Here is a 20,169-nt window from a genome sequence, read left to right as displayed (position 1 = left end):
GGTTTTCTGTTTTAAGAAACCATTGCTATTAACTAATGTCTTTACTACTATGATCTTTACCAGCAAAATTGTTTCTGCAGTTCTTCTGTAGTCCTTTTCGCTCCACATACAGCTTGTGGCATGCTCCCTTATTTGTTCCTGGATTAGTTTCCAATTATTTATTAAAGACAGTTACAAAAATTGCCATCCAATGTGATAAAAATGCAATTTTGGTGTAGCTGTTGAAGCAGGCAAACACTGTCTCCTTTCATGTGGTTTGACTTTTTTTAAAATAGCCCCGCAGGCAAAAGATGAGCTGAACTGATTCTTGCTGCTGACTAGCACTTGTGGCGAGGGCAGATGTTAAAGCAGGAAGCAGTTTGTCAATAATAAATCATTAGCAGGTGTCCAGCGGTGGGAAAGGTTGACAGGGACTTCAGTGATGTTTTCTTCTTTGTTATTAGTACCTGCACAGCAGGATTAATGCCCGAGATTTTCTGAGGCGAGCCAAACATAAAAGCTTGGACTTGAATGGAAATGTTAGAAGTTGCTCAGAAACCAAACATTTCAGCAAGACTGGTGGAGGGAGTCGAGGAAAAACAAGCTCCTCAGAATGAGGTATGTTCTTAAAAGGGGCTGGAGTATGTGAACTTGGATAACCTTTCCTTGCACAGCGGAACACAATTACAGCTTATACACTTAAACACACTCCTTAACTGCTAGTTTGAGTCCACATTTCCAAGTCTTCTGTAAAATTTGAAAGCGCTGCATATTTGGTGACCGCAGCTTCCTTAGCGTTTTTTCCTGAATAAGGATTATTTAGCTTCACTTATTTACGTGATGCATTATCACAACTGGCTCGCCATCTGCGAGAGGAGCGAGTGGTCTCGGTTCAGTTCTCATCGGACACAAGCGTCGCTGCAGTTGGATCTAATCCTCCCCCTCGTAGGCAGCTCCTGCAGGGGAGGGAATATGTAAGACCTCTTCCCTGAAGGCCTGGAGGGAGGCTGCCTGCTGCGAGCTTCTTTCATAAAACTTCATACCAGTAGCATCAAACCGAACGCAGCCTGGAGACACAAGGATGGCCTGCAGAAAGCTGGTGTGCTGCTGCTTTCCTCTTGATTTGATGAACAGAAGATTTTATTGGCTAGAATGACATATCTAGTGCTACAGTTATTTTTTTCTTAATCCACAAGCAAAATAACCCTTGCCTCAGTGCTGTTTAGATCCTGACTTGTTCAGCTTAAGGAGACATTGCATTTTTGAAGAGCTGAAAGATGATGGCAGGCTGGTAGTGTCACCTGGAGCTGCTGCTGCAAAATCTTACATGGCATTTTCATTAAAACTCTGCAGAATTAATCAGGAAACTCATTGATGGGCAATGACAATTCAGTAAGGAAGTAGGCTGAACTGAAATGCAAGTTGTTTATAGGGAAAATACTTATTATATTCTTCTGCCCATGCAAACAGAACTGCTGACCAGGAAACCAAGAGATTAGAGGTTATCAGGCAGGAGTATTCTGGTTACCTGCCATAAACCAGTCACTTAATTCAGATGAGCAGGCCATCACCCTGGGCAACTTTGTCTGACAAATGCTTATGGAGCTAGATTTTAATTGTGCCAGCTGCTCTGTGTGGATGGACACTTCCACCTAGTGCAGCCAGATGAAAGGCAGGAACCTGTGTTTGAGTTATTTTGTTTTCTGAAATGCCACACATTCTTCCATTCTATTTTGGTAGGAATCTCTTGAAGTATTTCTAAGTTTGATCAAATGAAATGATAGTTCAAGACTGTGGTTAACCAAAACCACTGGAAACAGCATTACTATTTCCAAAAATCTAAGTAACATTAATGTTTCCATAAGTATCACATAGTGTTTCTATGCAATTTAGAAACTGTAGTTCAACTATGAAATCTGAAGTTATAGGACAGACTTACATAAGTCATTAGATATCAGGGTTGCCAGACTTTCCTTGCATGGAAGAGATAGTATCTTGGCTTAAATCATAGTTATTGTCTCCCTGGGCAGAAACACCTCAGGAGAATATGTTGGCTGAAGCTGCAAGGAACTTTTTCTGTTTCTTGTTAGGAACTAGTCAAAAAATCTCAGCAGCAGGATAAAAGATTGAAGGATGTTGCTGACCTTAAGTCATGGAGATTGAAGAGTGGGGAGTAGACTAACAAACAGCTGTGCAGGAGACAGACTGAGAACTGAATGCATGGAGGTGGTGGGCTCTTCAACAGTGGGTAAGTCAAAGTCAAGAGCGACCCATAATCAACTGTTTTGAGCAATGCTGTGAGTTGTAGGAGTATCCAAAAACCTTTAACATAGCCCCAAGAATGTTCTATAATGGCTTGGAAATGGACAAAGAAAAATGGATGATGGCTTTATTTCTCTCATTTATCTTGTACTCCTAAGCAAAGGTTGAGTTTTGAAGTTTTTTAAAAGCTGTAGAGTCTGTCTCTACTGTGAGCTGTGTAAAGAAGAACCTCTGAAGAATTAACCAGAATAAGCATATGCTCGGCTTTCTGCAAAAGAATATTCTTAGGAACATTTAATGCTGGTGGTAAGACCTAAGACCTGGGTTATAGGAAGGGATCTCATGCCTGGAAGGTCAATGCTGCAGTCTGTTCAGATCTGTAGAAGTGTCAAACACAGGTCATTGAACTCAGATGCAAGTGTGTGTGCTGATCTGATACACAAAGATGATAATTCTATTGAAAAGTAATAAAATACATGAAATAAAATCTTCATACTTTGCTTTTGTAAATTAAGGTGTTTTCCGGAGTAGAAGTATGAGGCAGTGTTTAAGCAAGCAATGGAAAGAGTGTAGTCTCATCACTTCAAAACACTTGATGCTTTTCATCTTTAACATTGAATGTATAATCTTGAAATCTCTGCCATCTGTACTTGAGTTCAGCTGTACTCCAACATGTGGCTGATGGCTGGAGGTGAAGGGGAAACAGTCCGGGAAATGAAAAACACAGGTTTACAGCATGGTTGTAATGCAGATTCACCCAGGTCATAATGAATCCTTATTATCATAAGAATACTAGTTACAGCACTTGTGTCAAGCTGAGTTCAGCAGGATCAGCTGCACGTTTGCTGCTGGGTATGTGCTGGAGTATTTTGTTGAATCAGGCCCTTTATGCCCTATGTTACTTTTAGATCAAGCATCCCATTTGAGATAAGTGTCTTGCCATTGCCATCTACTCTTGCCCTGGCATATATAAACAGTGGTCTCAGTAAAACATGCCACCTCTAGTCAAATTTAACTGCATTAAAATCAAGGCACTGCTCAGGCTTAATAGCAAAATAAACTTTTCTGGTTCTTGAGGACTGCTGAGAAAACTGTACAATAGCGTGAGATGAGGCCCTGTGGGAGTGTTTTACCCCCAAATGGTGCGAGAGGATTAATCCATCCATTTTGCATCGAGTCCAACAGGAAGCACATGTAGGACTCTGGAGCTGCTTTCTGCTGGAGTATGTTTTCACAGCAGACCATGTACTAAAGCCTGGGTCTGAAGTCTGTATCAGTTACTCCTGATTATTTGTTTTAAAAATTTTCCCCTTGTCAAGAGCAGATTCTTGAAGCACACTGTATATACAGAGAGCTCCCTGCAGTCAGTGTTGTCTCGTGCAGGTGTTAATGCTGACATTAGGCTTGGAGACTTCCATAAATTCTCCTCAACGCATGTTCTGCCATATCTTTGACACAACTGTTAAATTAACAGCTTCCTTTAAGTGCACTGGCGACTGGAGGTTAACTGGATGTCAATCCGTAAAACAAATTTTCTTTATGTCAGCAGAGAGTCTTTGTTATCCCTCTTAGTCATAGTGTCAAAACCAGAAAGGCGTTTCTGTTCATACAGGATCCAGTCCACAGCCTGGCAAAATCAATCAACGCCCCTTCACTTATTCCCTCGGCTTTTGGGTCTGTTCAGCTCTGGAGCACTCAAAGCATGCAACGTTTTGACCCTCCTGGGTAATGTAGAAGTTATGCTTTGGAAAGCTCTGTGGAGAGGTAATTCAATGCTTTTTTCCTGGAGTTTACAGTTACTGAGTAGATTAATATTGGTAAATATTAAATAGGGTCATCTGGGAGAGGTAAGCTCTCTAGCTCTTGCCAGTGGACCACTTAAGCATGCGCTTAAAGATAAGTGCATATGGTGAGGTAAATGGAATTGCTCATAGGCTCAGCATTAGGCTTTTGTTTTGGGCTTCTGGGTTTGGGGAATCTTATGAAATTCATTGCTTGAAAAAGTCATCCTTTTTTCCTTTAAATAGAAATTAGATTCTAGTGTGAGAATAGATTTTCATTAGGTAAAAAATTGAAAACTACTAAAAGGAAAAAAGGGTGAAAAGGAAATGATCTGATCTGAATGTCACAAAATGGAAAGAACATCTCATGAAATTGTCCAAAATTTCTTTTGCATCTTCCCACCCACTTTAAAACACCGTCAGGCCCCAGATTGCCTGGCAGCGTTGGCCCTGTGCTGGGAAGAGCAGGGTGCTGTGTGTGTCGGCACGCTCCCCCGATGCCTCCCGCATCGCTGGGTGAGGGCTGCGGGTTCGTGCTTGGGGTCTGGTGGGGCTGGAGGAGGAAGGGGAGGAGGAGGAGGAGGTGGTAGCAAGAACTTATTGAACTGGCCGCTTTGCGTCCATGCTAAAGCAGAGCAGGCGGCTGCCGTGTCCCAGTGTGTTTGACCTATAGCTCTTCTCCCATCTGGAATACAGTAGGAACGTGCAAAACTCCGATATGGGGACGTCCTGGTGTAGCGTATATGCCCTTGTCCCTAGGAGAAGGAGGCATCAAATGGTAAAACACTCTGAATGTTGCGCCTTGGTTTTTAGAAAGGAACATGGAGCAGTGCTGAAAGCTTGCTGCTCTGCTCAAGTCTGTCAGTATTAAAAAGGGAGGGAAGGTTTTTCCTGGGAAGCCCAGCACAAACTGACTGAGAATTCCCACCCCGCTCAGCGGGAAGCTATATAATCCCGGCCTTTCACTTGGCAAATGCTTGTGACTTTTCCATAGGGTGGAGTGTCCCCAGCTGGGGGGGCGGGCGGTGCATGCTGACATGTCCCTGTACAGCAAAACTCGCGTAAAGAGAGGGAAAATAAATGATCAGATCTTGGATGTGAGCACTTGTTAACCTTGAAAATGGCTGAGCGCTGCTCTTGCACGCGCTGCCGAGCGGAGGGAAGGGAGCATGGGGAAGGCTGACCCTGTGCTCGATCAGGAAGCAATGCCATCAACAGCGATCTGCAACACCAGGCTTTTAACAAACTCATTAAATGCTCGATTTGCACCAGCACCTGGCATGGGAGTGCCTGCTGCTTACCTGCCCACGGCGTTGGGGAAAGGGCCTGCTCTGCTCCCCCGTGCTGATGAGAAATGCTATCGGGAGAGAGCTGAAGCACTTGGCAAGCGAGTGCATGAAATTTAAGGCTACCTGTAGGCAGCTGCTGCTCATTCTGTGGGCGTTTTATATGGCTATTTAATTGCATGTTGCTCCGTACTAAATGAGTACAACTTACGTGAATAACCACCACGATGCAAAAGCTGCTCTCCCTGAGATAAAGGACCTTGTCTGAGAAGCACGTGCTTAGCTAATAATAGGCCTCACACATGTTTTAAAGGCTATACTTTATCTCTGATAAAAGGGAAAGAAACTGCCCAGTTCTTAAAAATAAACCTAAAAGCATTTTAAGGACTCTCTTCCCCTTTTCTCTTCTTTTAGCAGGCTGCAAAAATAACATCCACTAATGAAATGAAAACAAGCTGCATAGCTGCATTCGGTGGAGGAGGGAAGAGGTAGTCGCGGACAGCTGGAGCATGTCTGGGCCAGTGTCTCCGTTCTCTGCTTTTCGCCAGTTTAGTGCCACTCCAGGAATGCAGGCAATGCTGGCTGCAACTGTTTCATATTGGATTTCCACACTTAAATCTACGCTCATTAAACGACACCCCGTTGTCAGGCTGGCACAGTTCCACGCGGCCTCTTCTGAGCTGGCGCTCTGCGTTCGGGTGTCCCGCTCGTAACCACCCAGCACGCATCAGGTACGCCGGGGTGTTTTATGGCTTTAGTGGTGCTTGCGGCATTAGCTTTGCAACAAAACCTTCTGGATTTCTTTTGCGGCCGTGGCTAACGCTCGTAAATCTCTGAGGGCAGGCTGCGAAACGCTGCGGGCAAGGGATGGGGTTTTGCAGCAGCCTCAAGACTGGTGGATCTACTGGGTGTTCAGCTGGGAGCTCTGGGCAAGGTACTGACCATGCTGCTGGAGGAGAAAACTCCTGGGCTGGTGGGGCCTGACTCTGCAAAGGGCTGAGGATCCTGCCCCTGCTGAAGATGTGTCCTCACGTGCCTCCCCTTCTGGTCTTGGGGCTGTTGGGACACTCAAGGGTTGTGCTGCGTTGGGACCAGAGCACTGGGCAGCTGCAGGACTTTGCTTTGCTCATGTAAGGAGACCAGGAGCAGGGGGCAGAGAAATGGTGCTTACTGGAAGCAAAGCAGTGACTGCACTAATAACAAAGGACCATTTCATGTTCTCTGTAAAACACCATGGAGGGCATGAAAATTAGGAATAATATTAATAAAGCTTAAGGGAATTACAAAATTCAACAGCTGTCCAGTCATTTAGATTGCAAACATTTGGTCTTGTTGTGGTACGCTGGGCTAAGGTGTCGGAGCAGGAAGAAACAGCATTTTTTCGACACCAGATTTTTCCAGTGCCCCATACGAGTGCATTTCTGCACTGTTCTCATGGAAATGCCGTTATTTTAGTGAATTCAAGACAGGCTCTAAACAAAGGTTAAAGAATAAAAACCCAGAGACTGGAGACCTGAAAGTTGAGATTTTCCTTCCCATAATAAAGCTGGTGATTGCCTGAGCTGAGAGCGAGAGCCCCAAGCTGTACGGGGCCGGGGTGGATGGGGCTGGCAGTGCGGGATGCACCTCATCCCGGGAGCGCGTGCGGCTACGGCCCTGGCTCGGCTCCCACTCGCCCAAGGCCCCTGTTCTGCTGCTGCTCGTACCTCAGCCTCGAGTCCTCCCACGCTTTCAAGGTGCTGCTGCCTAGTGAAGCTCTGCATGGAGCGGGGATGGTACGTGCGTACGGGTGATTATTTTTGATGCCTCTTTTGCTGTTCAGGTAACGGGTCTGTGTCCATGCAAGTTTTAACGGGCCCTTAGGTTATTGCCAGGGAGGAGTTCAGTCATAAGGAAGAGTGGAAAGAAAGGTTCAGGTTCTGCTTGCTTTCATGTCAGAAGAAAACTATATAATTTTCCTACAATTTTGATCAGGCCCTAAAATCATAGGCCCTAACCAGGTATGCTAAAGGTGTGTCTCCTCTAGCTGAACAGGCCCTGGGCTGTAAAGGATATGAAGGGCCAAATTATTTTCTCCATAAAATAGTTTAAGGATGGGCTGATTCACACGGCTTCAGGGAGCTCCTGATGTGCAAACGTGGTGCGAGTGCACTGGGGATCTGTCTGTCCTTGACCAGCTCCACCACCCTTCGGGGCACGCTCCCAGCCCGACAGGGGCCATCAGCCTTCCCCGGGGTGACCGACGCTCCCGTTCAAGTGTCCAAACCGGAGCAGCCGCAGCACGAGCTTGATCACCAAAGCCAACGATGAGCAGAGTATGGCAAGACTTGAGCACAGGTCGAGTAGCTGTAGAGCCAGGTGGTACCACTCGTAGTGCGCCGGGTCTTTGCAAAGGTTTGGGAAGTCGGCGTAGGGGAAGGGGAACAGCACCGCGTAGCCCAGGTAGTTGGTCCCGGCGATCCCGGCGAATGAGTAGTAGCAGTACGGGCCGAGGAGGAGAGATGCAACGGCGACAGCAAACTGCACGGAGGCACCCATGATGCTCAGGATGCCGAGGGTGAGACTAGCTTCCCACTGAAATTGAGACAAAAAAGGTTTGATCGTGTTTTTGACCTGCTGAGAGAAATTTTTCTAAAACAGTTGTAAACTAAAGAGCTAAGTATTTTTGGTTTCCTTCACTTCCAACTTGGAAAAAACCCTCTGGCTTTTTATATTCAATCCCCTCTATTTTGTGACCAAAAAAGAGAAATAGTAGGAAATTAGCAACATGCGTTTCATATGAAATATTGCTAAATAATTTTTTTTTACAGGGAAGACATTCAGCGGAACCATGTTTTACTGAAGTACTAGAAGAATACATCAGAACAGGTATGTTCATGCAGTTGTGAGTAGCCTTTAAAAAATTTAAATTATGTACTTGAACGCTAACAAAATTCCTCATTATAGAACAGAAAATATGGTGGGAACAGGTAAAATGACCATGCTGGTAGGATACTTAACACACACCCTCTGTAAACATTGTGCGGCTTACTTGATCCATCACTTTAGTAAGAAATGTGCTGAATGCCCTGAGATTAATTCTGCAGTTCCCTTGCCGCCTCCTGCACCCAGCACCCATCCCCGATAACAGCACCCATTTACCAGCGACCTGCGCGTTCGTCCTCTGGCAGCCAAGAGGAGGAGGACACCAGCAGTGACAGCCTGCGGATGGGGGAAACGGGTGTTAGCCCTGTGACCGGTGCCGGGGGGTAATCATTTAGGCAGCGGTGTGCCATGACCCAGCACAAGCTCTTCTCCCGCACAAGCGCTCGCTGCTGCCAAGAGCGGTCCCACCACCCTTGAAGGGCTTTGAAGGATGGGCTGAACTTGCTGCATGGAGCTGCCCTGAGCAGGGCTGGGCGATGGGATTGTGGCGTGGTGTGCTTCTTGTCCTGCCCTGCTCTTCCATGCTGCAGGAAGCCTTAGAAAAGCTTTTAGGAATAATTTAAACTGCCTTTGATCCAGCAGCTGAAGATCTGTTGCTATCAGAGCAGGAACTCAGGAGCTGCTGTGTGCTAGTGTCTTGGGAAGGGGGATAGACTATTCTGCTGTGCCCGTCCGAGATTTGTCCTCATTGCTCCCTAGGTCAGTGTACGCAGAGGTAAGGAGACGGGGGATTAGCTAGGCAGTGGCTGGAAGAGTGCTGGGGAGGACGCGGCCGGCAGAGCGGGGCGGCTGCTGGCACTGTGCGGTGGCTCCTCCCGGTGACAAATACAGGGCAAGGGGGTGAATGGCATTATTCACCAGTTCTCCATCAGGGACCGGTGTGTTTTGTCTTTGCCCTTATTTCAGAACCGGTTTTAAAGGGCAGAATATCTGGGCTTATGTTGAGCTGATATAAACAGGCGCAATTTCATCCATTTAATTGCACCAGCAGTGAGTTTGGCTTACAAGGAGTAATCTTTTTTCCAGCGTAAGCATCTTGGACCCACATGTATCTTAGCTCCTAATTTCTTGATGATGAATGGAAAGAAGAACCGAAGATGTGCTTAAAGCAGGAATGTGTACGGGAACACTCCGAAAATAGCACGATCTGGGCTCTAATTTCTGGTGCAAAGGAGGAGGCTGCCGCAACGGCAGTCCAGAACCTTGAGCAATGTAGTCCTGTGGTTCGATTTCCATTTTGGCATGTGAAACGTATTAGGGCCCAGGTTTTTCATGGCACTTTCCATTTTCATTTTTGATTTAGAGAATCTGAAAAATACTTGTCTTGAGGTTGAGCCTGAAGTTATAATCTTGGCGTATCCATACCATAAAATTCCCATGGATAAAAGCAGAAACATCTGGATTCATGAGTGGCTGCTGGCTAAATCCACCAGGAAAAAAAAGTCTTCAAGGGATCCTAGAGGGTTGTAGCCAGAACAAATAATACAACAAAATAAAAGTGCCATTAAATGTAATTGTAATACTGAAGCTGAATTATAAGAGGAGGCCTGAGCCCTTTTCACAATTTGCTTTTCCAGCTAAGAGGCCTTCAATTTACACTTAGCGCACATGTGGCTGGTGGAACAAAGTAAAACTTCAAGGCGGATGAAAGCGGGGTGGAGATTATTCCGCCTTGCTGGTTTAGCTCCAGGCACATCACTTAAATGAGCAGATGATCAGTTTCCAGTTTGTTTTAAATTCCCTGGCAAAAGACTTTACTCTCTATCCCAAAGTTGGATGTGCTTAAAACTGTTTTCTTTCTCTTTTATAAGGCTCTGCCATTTTGTCTGATTTCCTAAGGGAAGGCTTTGAAAGGGCTCTGTGAGTCACCTGAGCCGGTGCGGCGGGAGGAGGTGCCCCGTTGCTGATGGCCGGGGCTCTGGCAGCAGCCCGGCTGCACCGCTCGGAGCCGAGCTCGGGCTGTGTCCTTGGTGCCTGGCAAATGATGGCCACTGCTTCCCTCACTCATGTCCCAGGCAACAAGTCTGCACCAGGCTTTGAACCCAAGCTCAGCAGCACCCTGAAGATGGCAGGGGCCAAGTGCCCATGCACTGGCGCTTGCTCCATCCTGTGTCCCAGAGCTGTGCCCCTGCTGCTGCAACGCTGTCCCCGTGGCCCCGGCCAGCGCTCGGTCCTTGCCTGTTCCGATGACTCTCGGCCCTTCTGCAGCTGCCGGTCCTCCTCTGTTGGCACCAGCCTCTGCCCTCTGGGCCCCTTCCCTTCTGCTCCTGTCTCCATGCATCGCCACCCAGCTACTTCCAGCTCCTCACCCATCTCCTCTGTGGACCTTGGGCTGAGAAACCTCCCTGGCCAGGTGGTGCCCCTTGGTGGCAACGTGGCTGCAGGCACCAGGCTGTATGAGGTGTCTTCCAAGGTGCTGTGGTGGTGCATGCTGACACCCACAGCCAAACGAGCAGAAGAAGAAAAGCAGGATCTTGCTGAGGATGCCCCTAATGCACCATCCTTCACCAGCAGATGTAGATCACCATTTCTCATTAACTAGACCTTGTGCGGCTCTGCCTAACTAATTGCTATTTATGTTTCATGTCACCCTCTGATTCTCAGAAAGCCTCTGACACTGGACCTGCGATCTGCAGCACAGCTTGGGGTGGGTTCCTCCCTCGCGGGGCAGAAACCTCCTCAGTCCATCCTTGTCCCATCCTTCGTGCTCGTTGTCCTCACCTCCCCTGTTGCCCATACTACAGCCCGGCTTGCCAAGGAGGCTGAGTAGCTCCTGAGGGAGTTTGTCTGCTCCAGGAGGAGGTCTTCCAAGGGGACGTGTCCTGTGATGTGCTGCCCATGCTTCGTGCTCCCTGAAAATCGCCACTAGACTCCGAAGGGTAGGATGCGCATTTGGGACCAGGCTGTACCTGACGTGTGGCTGGAAATACCAGGGGTGTGTAAATGGTGATATTTACACTGCTTTCTATTCCCTACGGGGCTAATCCTAATTACCCTGTAACAAGTGTGAGTTCCACTAGCCTTAAAATAGCCTCAACACACCTAAATAACTTGTGGGAAGCATGCCTCAGTACTCCTTAGCTGATTATTTCAGCAGACTTTGTTGAATCTCTCCTTCCCGCCATGGCACGTTCCCAAGCAGCCGCAGCCTGGCTTTGAACCCAGAGCTGAATAACGTGCTGCTCTTGATGAGACCAAGCACCAAACTTCAGCACGCTGCTCTCTGTCACTGTGGCATAGTATCTTGACCATCAAGCCGAAATGAGGGAATGAATCTGTCCATCGATGTTGCAAAATATTTGTTTTAGGTTAGCTGCTATCGCTGTCACCGTCCCGGCTTGGAGTCGTACTCTTCCATCTGACTTCAAACTGAACTGAAGGCCCTGGGAAGGTCTGCTGAAACAGCACGGCGCTCGGTTAGGAACAAACAGTGCGAGAAGCTGAGGAATGAGAGATGAAGCAGAGCTAAATTTAGAAAGTCAGGTAAAAAAATAACTAAATCTTCAGTGCTCTGTGGTTTTATTTTGCTCCACAGAGAGCACACCTTGGTTTTGCATGTCTGTTTGCAGATTGTACCTCCTCAAAGAAGGCATTTGCTCATGAAAAAAAGGCTTTGATGTCTTCAGTAAACAAATAGCAGTGTAAAAAGATCTTCAGTTCTTGTTAGTGTGCTGCAAACAGCTATGTTTGAAGAAAAATAAACATCCCAAGGTTGATGGAAGGTTAGGAAAGAGGTGTTCACTTTGCCGTGAAATGGTGTAGTCAAGTCTTTGGCACGAGCCCATGAGGAATGCTAGAAATGAAGATGCCATGAAAAATCTTTTTCTTTACTTTCTTTCTCCCTTTTCAATCCTTTTGGATTAAAAAGAAAAGCACAAACTGGTGCATGGTTTCCCAGCCATGCAACAGGAATAGCTCTAAACCCCATGTCTAAATTGCTATCATCCAAATCATGAGAATATTATCACTTCCACCGGAAAACATAGGGTAATAATTCCCTGGCGATCTGCCCCACTTCTGCCACCCAGGAGGGGTGAAGATTGACCCTTCCTCTAACTGAGCTCCCTTTAACCCTCGCAACGGCAGGACTTTGTCACAAAAAATCGGATCAGCTTTTATGTTGTGCAACCAGCCGCTTTCCGCGAGGAGGGACTGGGCACGCATCACCTTTTAAGTAAGGATAAAGATTTCACAGACCTGTGGCTACCTTTGAAGCTTGTTGTGCTTCTCTTATTGCATCATTTAAAACAAAACTCCGGAAATGCAAAACTTTAGGAAACGAACCAAAGAAAAGAGCTAAACTATGATCTCAGTTATACCAGCGCAACCCTGGAGATGTTAATTTACATTTGCACTACTTTAACTGAATCCAAATTTGGCTCAGAATTGGAAAGTTTTGGTTTTATTACTAAAAAGGAAATTAAAAATCAGCATGTCATGATAATAATCAATCCACCAATATTTACTGCAAATCTAATTCTCATGAAGAGCCCCCAGGGAGTTTCTCAGTTTAGTTTCATGTAATTCTAATGATTCCTCTTTTTAAAAAGAGTTCACAGGAGCTAGGAAATAATTCAGACATAGTTCATTTTTTCCTTAAATCTCAGTAACATGACGAACATCTTTCCTTCGATAGCACCTTTGCTCTGCCTACCAAAGCTCCGCTCCAAACGGGACTGGCGAGACACACGCTCCATCCGACAAACCAGGGCTTATAAGAAAAAACAGGGAAGAAAGCACAGATTCCGGAAAAAATGCTTATAATCCCCAAGGTAATAAGCATCCCTCCAGTAACGTCGTACAAGCTCTTCATTTTCCCTGCGTGTCTCTCTGCTGGATTCACAGCGCGGATCTGCAGCCGAAGCCTGGGCAAAGACGTTTCACAATAAACAGAAGCTCCTTAGAGACCGTAGCCATGGCATGCGGGAGCTGTTTACCTGGCACCGTGGGGCACCATTCTGTTTATTGTCAGCTATTCCTACAGAAGCAGAAGTATTACAGGGGAGTAAATAAGGCCCCAGCACCCCCGGGAATAATTTGGGGTTTTTTTCGGAGAGTCGTTCCCATTCACTTCCAGCTGCAGAAAGCCTGTCCTGTGATTCCTGAATTGCTCCTTCATCCGCCTGCCCCGCGGATGGATCGCTTCCCCTGCGCCGGCAGCCAGCGGTTGCTATTTCCAACGCGGGGCTGCCCCTCGCAGCCAAAAGGAAAGCAGCACCCTCCGCGCTAGCCGCCTTTGCGGGACGCTGATAAGTCTTTCTGAGCGGGACCACGGTCTCTGCAGCGAGAGTTATTTTTGATGCAGCCTGTTTGTAGCAGGAAAATCTTGGCGGGGGGATAGGGTCTTAGTTTTGATTGCAAGATTTGGCGCTGAACTGCTTTACCGCATAGCACAGGAGGCTGCTTAAAGCGTGTTTATTCAAATAAAATTGACCTCCTTTATCAAACGTTACTCCTCTTCTACTTCAGTTAGAACAGAATTAGCAGGGCTCGCAAGTTTGTTAAATATGCACAATCTTCCATTAAGTTAATGTGTTCAGTGTGCAAGTCAGTCGAGTGACACGTGGAAAATTGCATGTCACTGCGCTAGGAATGCAGCCGGCAGGATGACTTCATGGGCCTGAAGGAAAATATGGGCATGCCAGATGCTCCCAGGGCCTGACCCCGCCAACGGCACGGAAAGATCACATGTAACTTGAAAATGTGATTTCATGCAGGCAGAAGGAAGAAAGAGAGCCTAATAGCTTTGTATTACTTAGCTTCCCGTTTAATTTAGTTAGGGCAGTGTGAATGTCTTAATAACATGAAGCAGAGAGCGCCGATCTCTGTTTCGGCTGTGTCTTTCCAAGAGACACCCTAATGCCTTTCTCATGGCCTGAGTGGTTGACAACCCGCGTTTTTGGCTGTTACTTAGAAGTTGCATTTCACTGCTGACGAAGAAAGAGCCTCACACGGTAGCTTGCAAGTATGCAGTTCTTGCTTTGAGGCATGCATAGACTTTTTAACTGTTTTTTTGAGCTAAAAGCGACAAATGTGCATACAAACCAGACACATTTCTAGAATTTTAATTGTATTTTTAAGCTATGAAGATTATGTGGCATTGCATCCTTCCTGCTCCCGATCGATTCCTCTGCTACAAACTTGGATGTCATATCTCTCTCCTTGCCCAGCTTCTCACTCCCAAAATCCTGCCGAAAAGTACACAGAGCCTGATCCAGGTCTCTGTCTGCGGTAAGCGCGTCCCCGCGGCACCTTGTATAACCACGGTTTGTACACTCGCGTGCTTCTGCAGCGCATTCCAGGCACCTACACAGTCATGCTAATTAGATCATGTAATAAACTTAAACGTGGCAAAAATCTGTTCGCAGGGTGTTGCAAGACAGAGCTGGCTTTGGAAAGCAGCCATTCATGAATTTGTTTTGTTTGAAAAAAGGCAAAGGATGTTATTTTACTGAGGATGAAGCAGTATCCATGCAATATTGGCTGTAATCTAAGGCAGCCGGTGATTTTGTTTAAATATTCAACACTGAGGAAAAATTGGGATGGAAGAGCTTCCTTCTGTGAAAAAAAGACTGCATGGGCTTAACTTAAAGCCATTAAAAATAATTAAAACTGCACTAAAAGCTAAACTAATGTTTAGTTAAACTTAACCAATTTAGTTAGACTTAACTAATTAAAACTAAATGAATGTTAAATCATAATGTTTATCTGCAAAGGAGTCGAGTAGCTTAACTTTGAGCATAAGGTGTCTTTTAAATGAAAAGCAGTGTCCATGTGGCATGTTGAGCTCGATTCAAAATGCACCTCAAGCGGTTTCTCTGTAGATGGACTTAGGCTGTTCTCCGGTGCGCTTCCATCCAGCGGCTATTAATGAAGCATTAAGATGACTTTCAGCTATATCCCTGATCAACACTAGATGTTGCTATGCCGCTGCTCATATAAGCTATACATTAGCAAGGCTTTTAAATGGTATTTACTGCAATTTCCTCTTTCCTGTTTCTGTTAATCACTATGTGCTGAATGCCGGTGACCTGCTACTCTAATATACTTTTTTTTAAAAAGCATGGAATTTTATTTCTAAAATGTCAAGTTTATAATCACCTTGAGGGTGCACATAAAAACTTTACAAGCAACAGAGACTCTTACAAGTGATAAGATGAAGCAATTCCCGAATTTATGTCAAATATTTACTTAAACTCTGTTTCTGGATTTTTTGCAATCCGAGGGGAATGACATTGTTAACCGGCCGATTCCGGGAACGGACTGACAGCTGCAAGGCCATGCAGGGAAGTTTGTTTGCAAGGGGGGAAAAAATAATAATAAAAAAAAGTGTTTAGCCCTGCTGGGTTGCAGGCTTTCTACTCCCACATGTTTGAGTGGGAGAAAGGACAAATCTTAGGACGTTGATTTCCCCATGGCAACAGAAAACGGAAATTACTTTAACCCCATCTAGTGACAGATGACTCATTACTCAGCCTACTGCTATTTTCCAAGCACTAAAACAATACAGCTGCAAAGAAAAGGCCAGCCTGTATTATCTCATACGCTGCGTGCTGGGGCCCGGGGGAGAGGGCAATTCCTCTAGCTTCTTTTCCAAAAAAAGGCAGAGCCGGAGCCTTCTGGCCAGTCTTTTATCGACCAACACAGCTGCAGCCGCCCGCTCCCGGTCCTCGGCCGCTGGAGGGCAAATCCGGGGGCCTCGTCGCAGGGAGACAGAGGTTGCAAACTCCACAGTTTCCCGTCGGCATGCTTTCACAGAAAGTCAGTCTTTTGGAATAATTTTTGATTTGTTTCTCGGGTGGGGTGAGGAAGGTGACGGTACGGAGCTCAGGTTGATACAGGGCACCGCATCGGTGTCGGCACACTTGCGTTTCTGCATAGTGTCCTGCCACAGAGTACTGACGCTTGGAACAAAAAACCCCTTGAATTGTGTGGAATGAGCACAGATGTTTCACAAACGAATGTTTCACAAATGCATCCCAGTGAGGGCACACCAAGTATTAGCAGGGCTTCCAGGCCTAGGGACAAGATATCTATTGCAGAAGTGCACGCTTGCATTGCTGGGAAAGTCATAACCAGATTCCACAGGTAAAGGCGGAAATAAAAATGTTCAGCCTTGAAAGCTGCATTGTCCTGGCAGAAAGCGGAATCGTTATCGCTTGGAGTCTTTGAAGCAAGGTGAAGTGGTATTCTGAAAGACAAGCTTTAATCCAGCTTCCAGGAAAAGGGGGTAACCTGTGTATTCAGGAGGTCAGCCTGAACGACTGTATTTGTCCTGCTGGGTCTCAGAGCCATTGCATCAGAGCTGCGTGGCTGCTGTGCAAAGCTCTCAGCTTATCCGATGAGCGTTTGCAGCACGTCTCCAGGATCCAGGTTCTTCGTTTTCTTCAACAACTTCTGGACGTGGCAGAGAAGGGCAGTTTAGGAAAGGAGCTGGTTTAAGCTCCCTGATCCTGGGGTGGTTCTTCATCCCCCTCTTTCCACCAGCAGGGCAGGGCAGAAGAGACGCTTGCTGCAAATAGGTTTTGCCTTCCACATCCTGGGGAGCTGGTAAGGCTCAGTACAGCTCAGAAGCATTTTGCAAATAAAAAAATTACACCGCTACTTCTGCTGAACAGGGAAAGTATTAGTGTTCCCCTAGGATACGCTAAATTATTAGTTAGTCAACATCACTTAATTCACCTTAAACTGGGGGCAGACATCACAAGGTTGGGAAATTCATGACCCTAGCAAAGCTACATGACAGGATGAGTTCACAAGATACACAGGGAATGTTTTTTTTTTCAGAAGACAGTCTGAACTACTTGTACAGTAGCTGATTCTTTCGACCTTATAGTTTGTATGCTGGTAGGTCCATAACTTTCAATTCACATGGTATCATTAACAAAAATTAACTCCTTTACCAAGGTTGCTCTGGAGACCAGACACCAGGCTGTATTAAAGGTATAAAGATTATCTTAATAGAGAAATGAATACATATCAGCACAAATTGAGGGCTTGCTGGCCTCAAACACAGACCTTGAATACGGTGTTCAGGGCTGTGCAGTACTTTGCTATCTACAGCTTGGCGTTAGTTTGTTATCTAGGAACATCGTGGCGTTGGCTACAGCAACTGCAGCGGCTGTGATTTCGACAGCAGCTTAACCCTTGCGCTCCGAGCTGGCTGCGCTCGCTCCCTGCCTTCCCGTGCTCCCCGACCTGGGCTATTGCTTCGGCCCAAACCCTGCGAGGCCAGCTCTGATTTCTGGAGAAAGAAGGGATGTTTCGATCAGGCGGTGTTGCTGGGCTGCGCATCGTTATCATGTTTCTCATCCTTCTTCTTTTTCCACCATTTTTCCCCACCATTTTCTTGCAGTTTTATTCAGCTCTCTCCCATAATGTCAAATGTCCCCCCTCCAAAAATTCAAGAGGCCTGGCCAGCTGTGGGGAAGGAGGACCAGTGATCATAAGAGTTTATTCTTGAAAAGGTAAGTATGACTACTATGCCCTAAACTTACGTCAACCTCGTAGATCCAGAGAAAGCCACGGGCACTCCCATTGGAGTTCATCTTTCAAGAATTCATCCATCAGCTTTTTAATTCAGAAGCACATGGATTATAGTGCTGAGCAAAAGGATTGTTTCTTTTAGAGCAGAATCAATTGCCAAAATGTCTGCACAGAAAATGGGAATAACAGTTTTTAATTTATGCTTGCTTTTTTGCTTTAAAATTCTCTCCACTTTTTTATCTAGAAAAAAGATATATTACCTGGAGAAATATTTTTGTATTGTGCTGCATGGAAGAAAAGTTAATTAAGTGTGTACAAGTCGAAAATACCATCTAAGTGATTTGCGTAAGGCCTTGATTCTAACTGCTGGTGTCAGCTTTACTACCGACACACGCAGATAATAAAAAATGAGCAATCATCAGCCATCCTTTATTGTTCTAAGGCCCCACGCAGCTCATAAATGTATTTGCTGGTTATTATTTCCAGTTATTTAGTGTTCAGTTTACTACTCCTGTTAATGCTATACCCCAAACCAGGAAGGCAGGAGAGGAAATTCCAGTTTTCAGATAGCTCTGTGCACACAAGGTGCTGCAACCGAGCACGGAGAGGCCTCACAGGACAGACTGTGCAACAGCCACTCGATAACCAACATCCGTGATGAAATCAAGACCCCCACAGCTAAGCTGCTTGTGCATAAAGAAGACTAGCTAGAGCCTGGTCTCGCTGGGACCTGTACGCGTATAAGGCGCGATGCATTGACCGAAGGGGTTCGATTTGCAGCACTGGTGTTTGTGCCTGTGCGTTTGAGCAGGGCAGCTAAGGCCCGTTATTCTGCTGATGGACCCCAGGACTTTTAGGTAATGCATGCAGACTTTTCACAGCACATACTGCACTGAATTTTGCACAGCCAGAGGACAACGTTTGTTCTTTCAGAGGAGAACATAATAGGCTTTTACAGAATAAGAATATAACACATTTCCCCAGAAACAGTATTTGAAGCTTTGGATAAGCTCAGTGTACGTTCTTTGATTTATCAACCTGGATCTTACGCTGTATTCAGTTTTTTATGATCTTCCTTCGAAGCACTTCCTTCCAGCACACCAAACACTGCGGTAGCTTCCCTAAACCACAAACAACTGCTGTACATTTTTGTCAGTAATTCTTCGTTTGCAGCAACAGGTTCTTGTTTTAGCGGTATCTTCAGTTTCTGTTTTATAGATCTGTAACACATGTTGCCTTGAAGCCTCATTTTTATGCCAATGTTGTGCTCAGAGGAGCTGTTCTCCTATGCTAGTTGACAGAGAGAAAGGTTCAAGCCCAAACTCTCCCTCTCTTTTTTGCAAAACTGCTTTCTTCAACTCTGCCAGAGTATTTTCGTTTCCCTTAAGCCATAAAGGCTTAGCTATGTCTGGTTCTCTGGCCAACCAATACTCTCTCCTCGAGCATGCTTTTACCTCTAAATTAAGCCGCAGGCTAGTTTCCCTTTGACTACAGAGTCCAAGAAATACCATCCCTTTCCTATTCGCATCAGGCATAAAGGGTTTCTTCCTTGGGGTCTAATTCTCCTAAGTTCCTTCTAGTTTTCCTGTTGCAATCTGCTAATTTCCAAGTTCTCTCAGCAGAGTTACCTATGAACATTTCCTCTTTTAATTTCCACACATTTTCCCTTGCACCGAGGCAAGGGAAACCGTGATAAGCAGCCGGCTTTCCTGGCGTGCCTTCCCAGTAAGGCTGCAAATCCATGTTTTCTGGAAACTACAATTCCCAGGAGGCATCTGGTCTTCCCCCAGCCCAGGAACGGAGGCCAGCCGGCGCAGCAAGCCCTTTCGAAAGGCTTCCTCCTTCCTAGGCAGCAGTGACTAGCAGAAGGGAAAAGGCTTAGTCAGGCGAGCCGCAGGGGCAGGCTGGGTTTAGTGTCCGTGTTAATGCCAGAGGGCATCTCCGCAGAGCGAGCACGGGCGCTAGGGCTGCACTTGTGCAGTGTGAACAGCCCATCGCAGCCTGGTTTCCTTGGCTGTTTCAGAGCTTTACGCAGAGTAGAAGAAAGAGCATCTTAAGGCCTAGGTTGCAGTTTGAAGACACTGCTTCTGCTCATGTAGAAGTTAAAAAAAAAAAAAAACAAACAAGCCCAGCACAAACTGTGTTTAAAGCCCATATAGCTGCCCAGCGTTACCTGAAGTGCTGTGGGGACCGTGCGAGAATGTCAGCAATGCCCTCCCGGGCTGCGCGTCCCCGCTCCCGCCACATTCCAGCCAGTCTGTTTCGAGGAATCCACAAAATCCTCTCCTTTAGCCCCAGATCAGATGCCTGTGCTGTACTAGCTGGAACTGCCTACTTAGGTACCAAATACTTTATTGGCTCCTTTGTTCCAAGCAAGCAAACAATCTTAGGAAAGATTTAAGAGAAAGGACTTAGCTTCATTGGCCTGAACGGTCTCCCTAAAGTTTCCT

General features: G+C 46.1%; 1 protein-coding gene across 3 annotated transcripts; it reads right to left on the bottom strand.

The window, feature by feature from the left end:
* Positions 1 to 5,611: 5,611 nt before the first annotated feature.
* Positions 5,612 to 20,169, bottom strand: TMEM212 (transmembrane protein 212). 3 transcript variants are annotated; one of them, XM_026105678.2, is made up of 3 exons: positions 12,888 to 13,812; positions 8,450 to 8,509; positions 5,612 to 7,882 (listed from the first exon to the last, which is right to left on the bottom strand). In XM_026105678.2, the coding sequence occupies exons 1-3, from the start codon at positions 13,044 to 13,046 to the stop codon at positions 7,529 to 7,531; spliced, it is 573 nt and encodes a 190-aa protein (XP_025961463.2). In that variant the 5' UTR covers positions 13,047 to 13,812; the 3' UTR covers positions 5,612 to 7,528. The 3 variants fall into 3 exon arrangements, 1 of the variants encoding a protein (XP_025961463.2); XR_003260017.2 differs by lacking the exons at positions 8,450 to 8,509; positions 12,888 to 13,812 and adding an exon at positions 19,893 to 20,169 and having other exon boundaries at positions 7,758 to 7,882; XR_010390441.1 differs by lacking the exons at positions 5,612 to 7,882; positions 8,450 to 8,509; positions 12,888 to 13,812 and adding exons at positions 15,642 to 17,653; positions 19,893 to 20,169.

This window comes from Dromaius novaehollandiae, chromosome 9 (assembly GCF_036370855.1).
Source record: "Dromaius novaehollandiae isolate bDroNov1 chromosome 9, bDroNov1.hap1, whole genome shotgun sequence".
In the NCBI taxonomy this organism is placed as follows: domain Eukaryota; kingdom Metazoa; phylum Chordata; class Aves; order Casuariiformes; family Dromaiidae; genus Dromaius; species Dromaius novaehollandiae.
The sequence above is the reverse complement of the archived record's forward strand: the minus strand, read 5'-3'. Positions and strand labels throughout refer to the sequence as shown.

Coding starts and splice junctions, on each gene's coding strand:
- TMEM212 (XM_026105678.2), bottom strand. CDS start 13,046: ATGAAGAGCTTGTACGACGTTACTGGAGGGATGCTTATTACCTTGGGG. Junction 8,510..12,887: donor CCGTTTGGAGCGGAGCTTTG/GTAGGCAGAGCA, acceptor CCCCATCCGCAG/GCTGTCACTGCTGGTGTCCT. Junction 7,883..8,449: donor GACGAACGCGCAGGTCGCTG/GTAAATGGGTGC, acceptor TCTCAATTTCAG/TGGGAAGCTAGTCTCACCCT.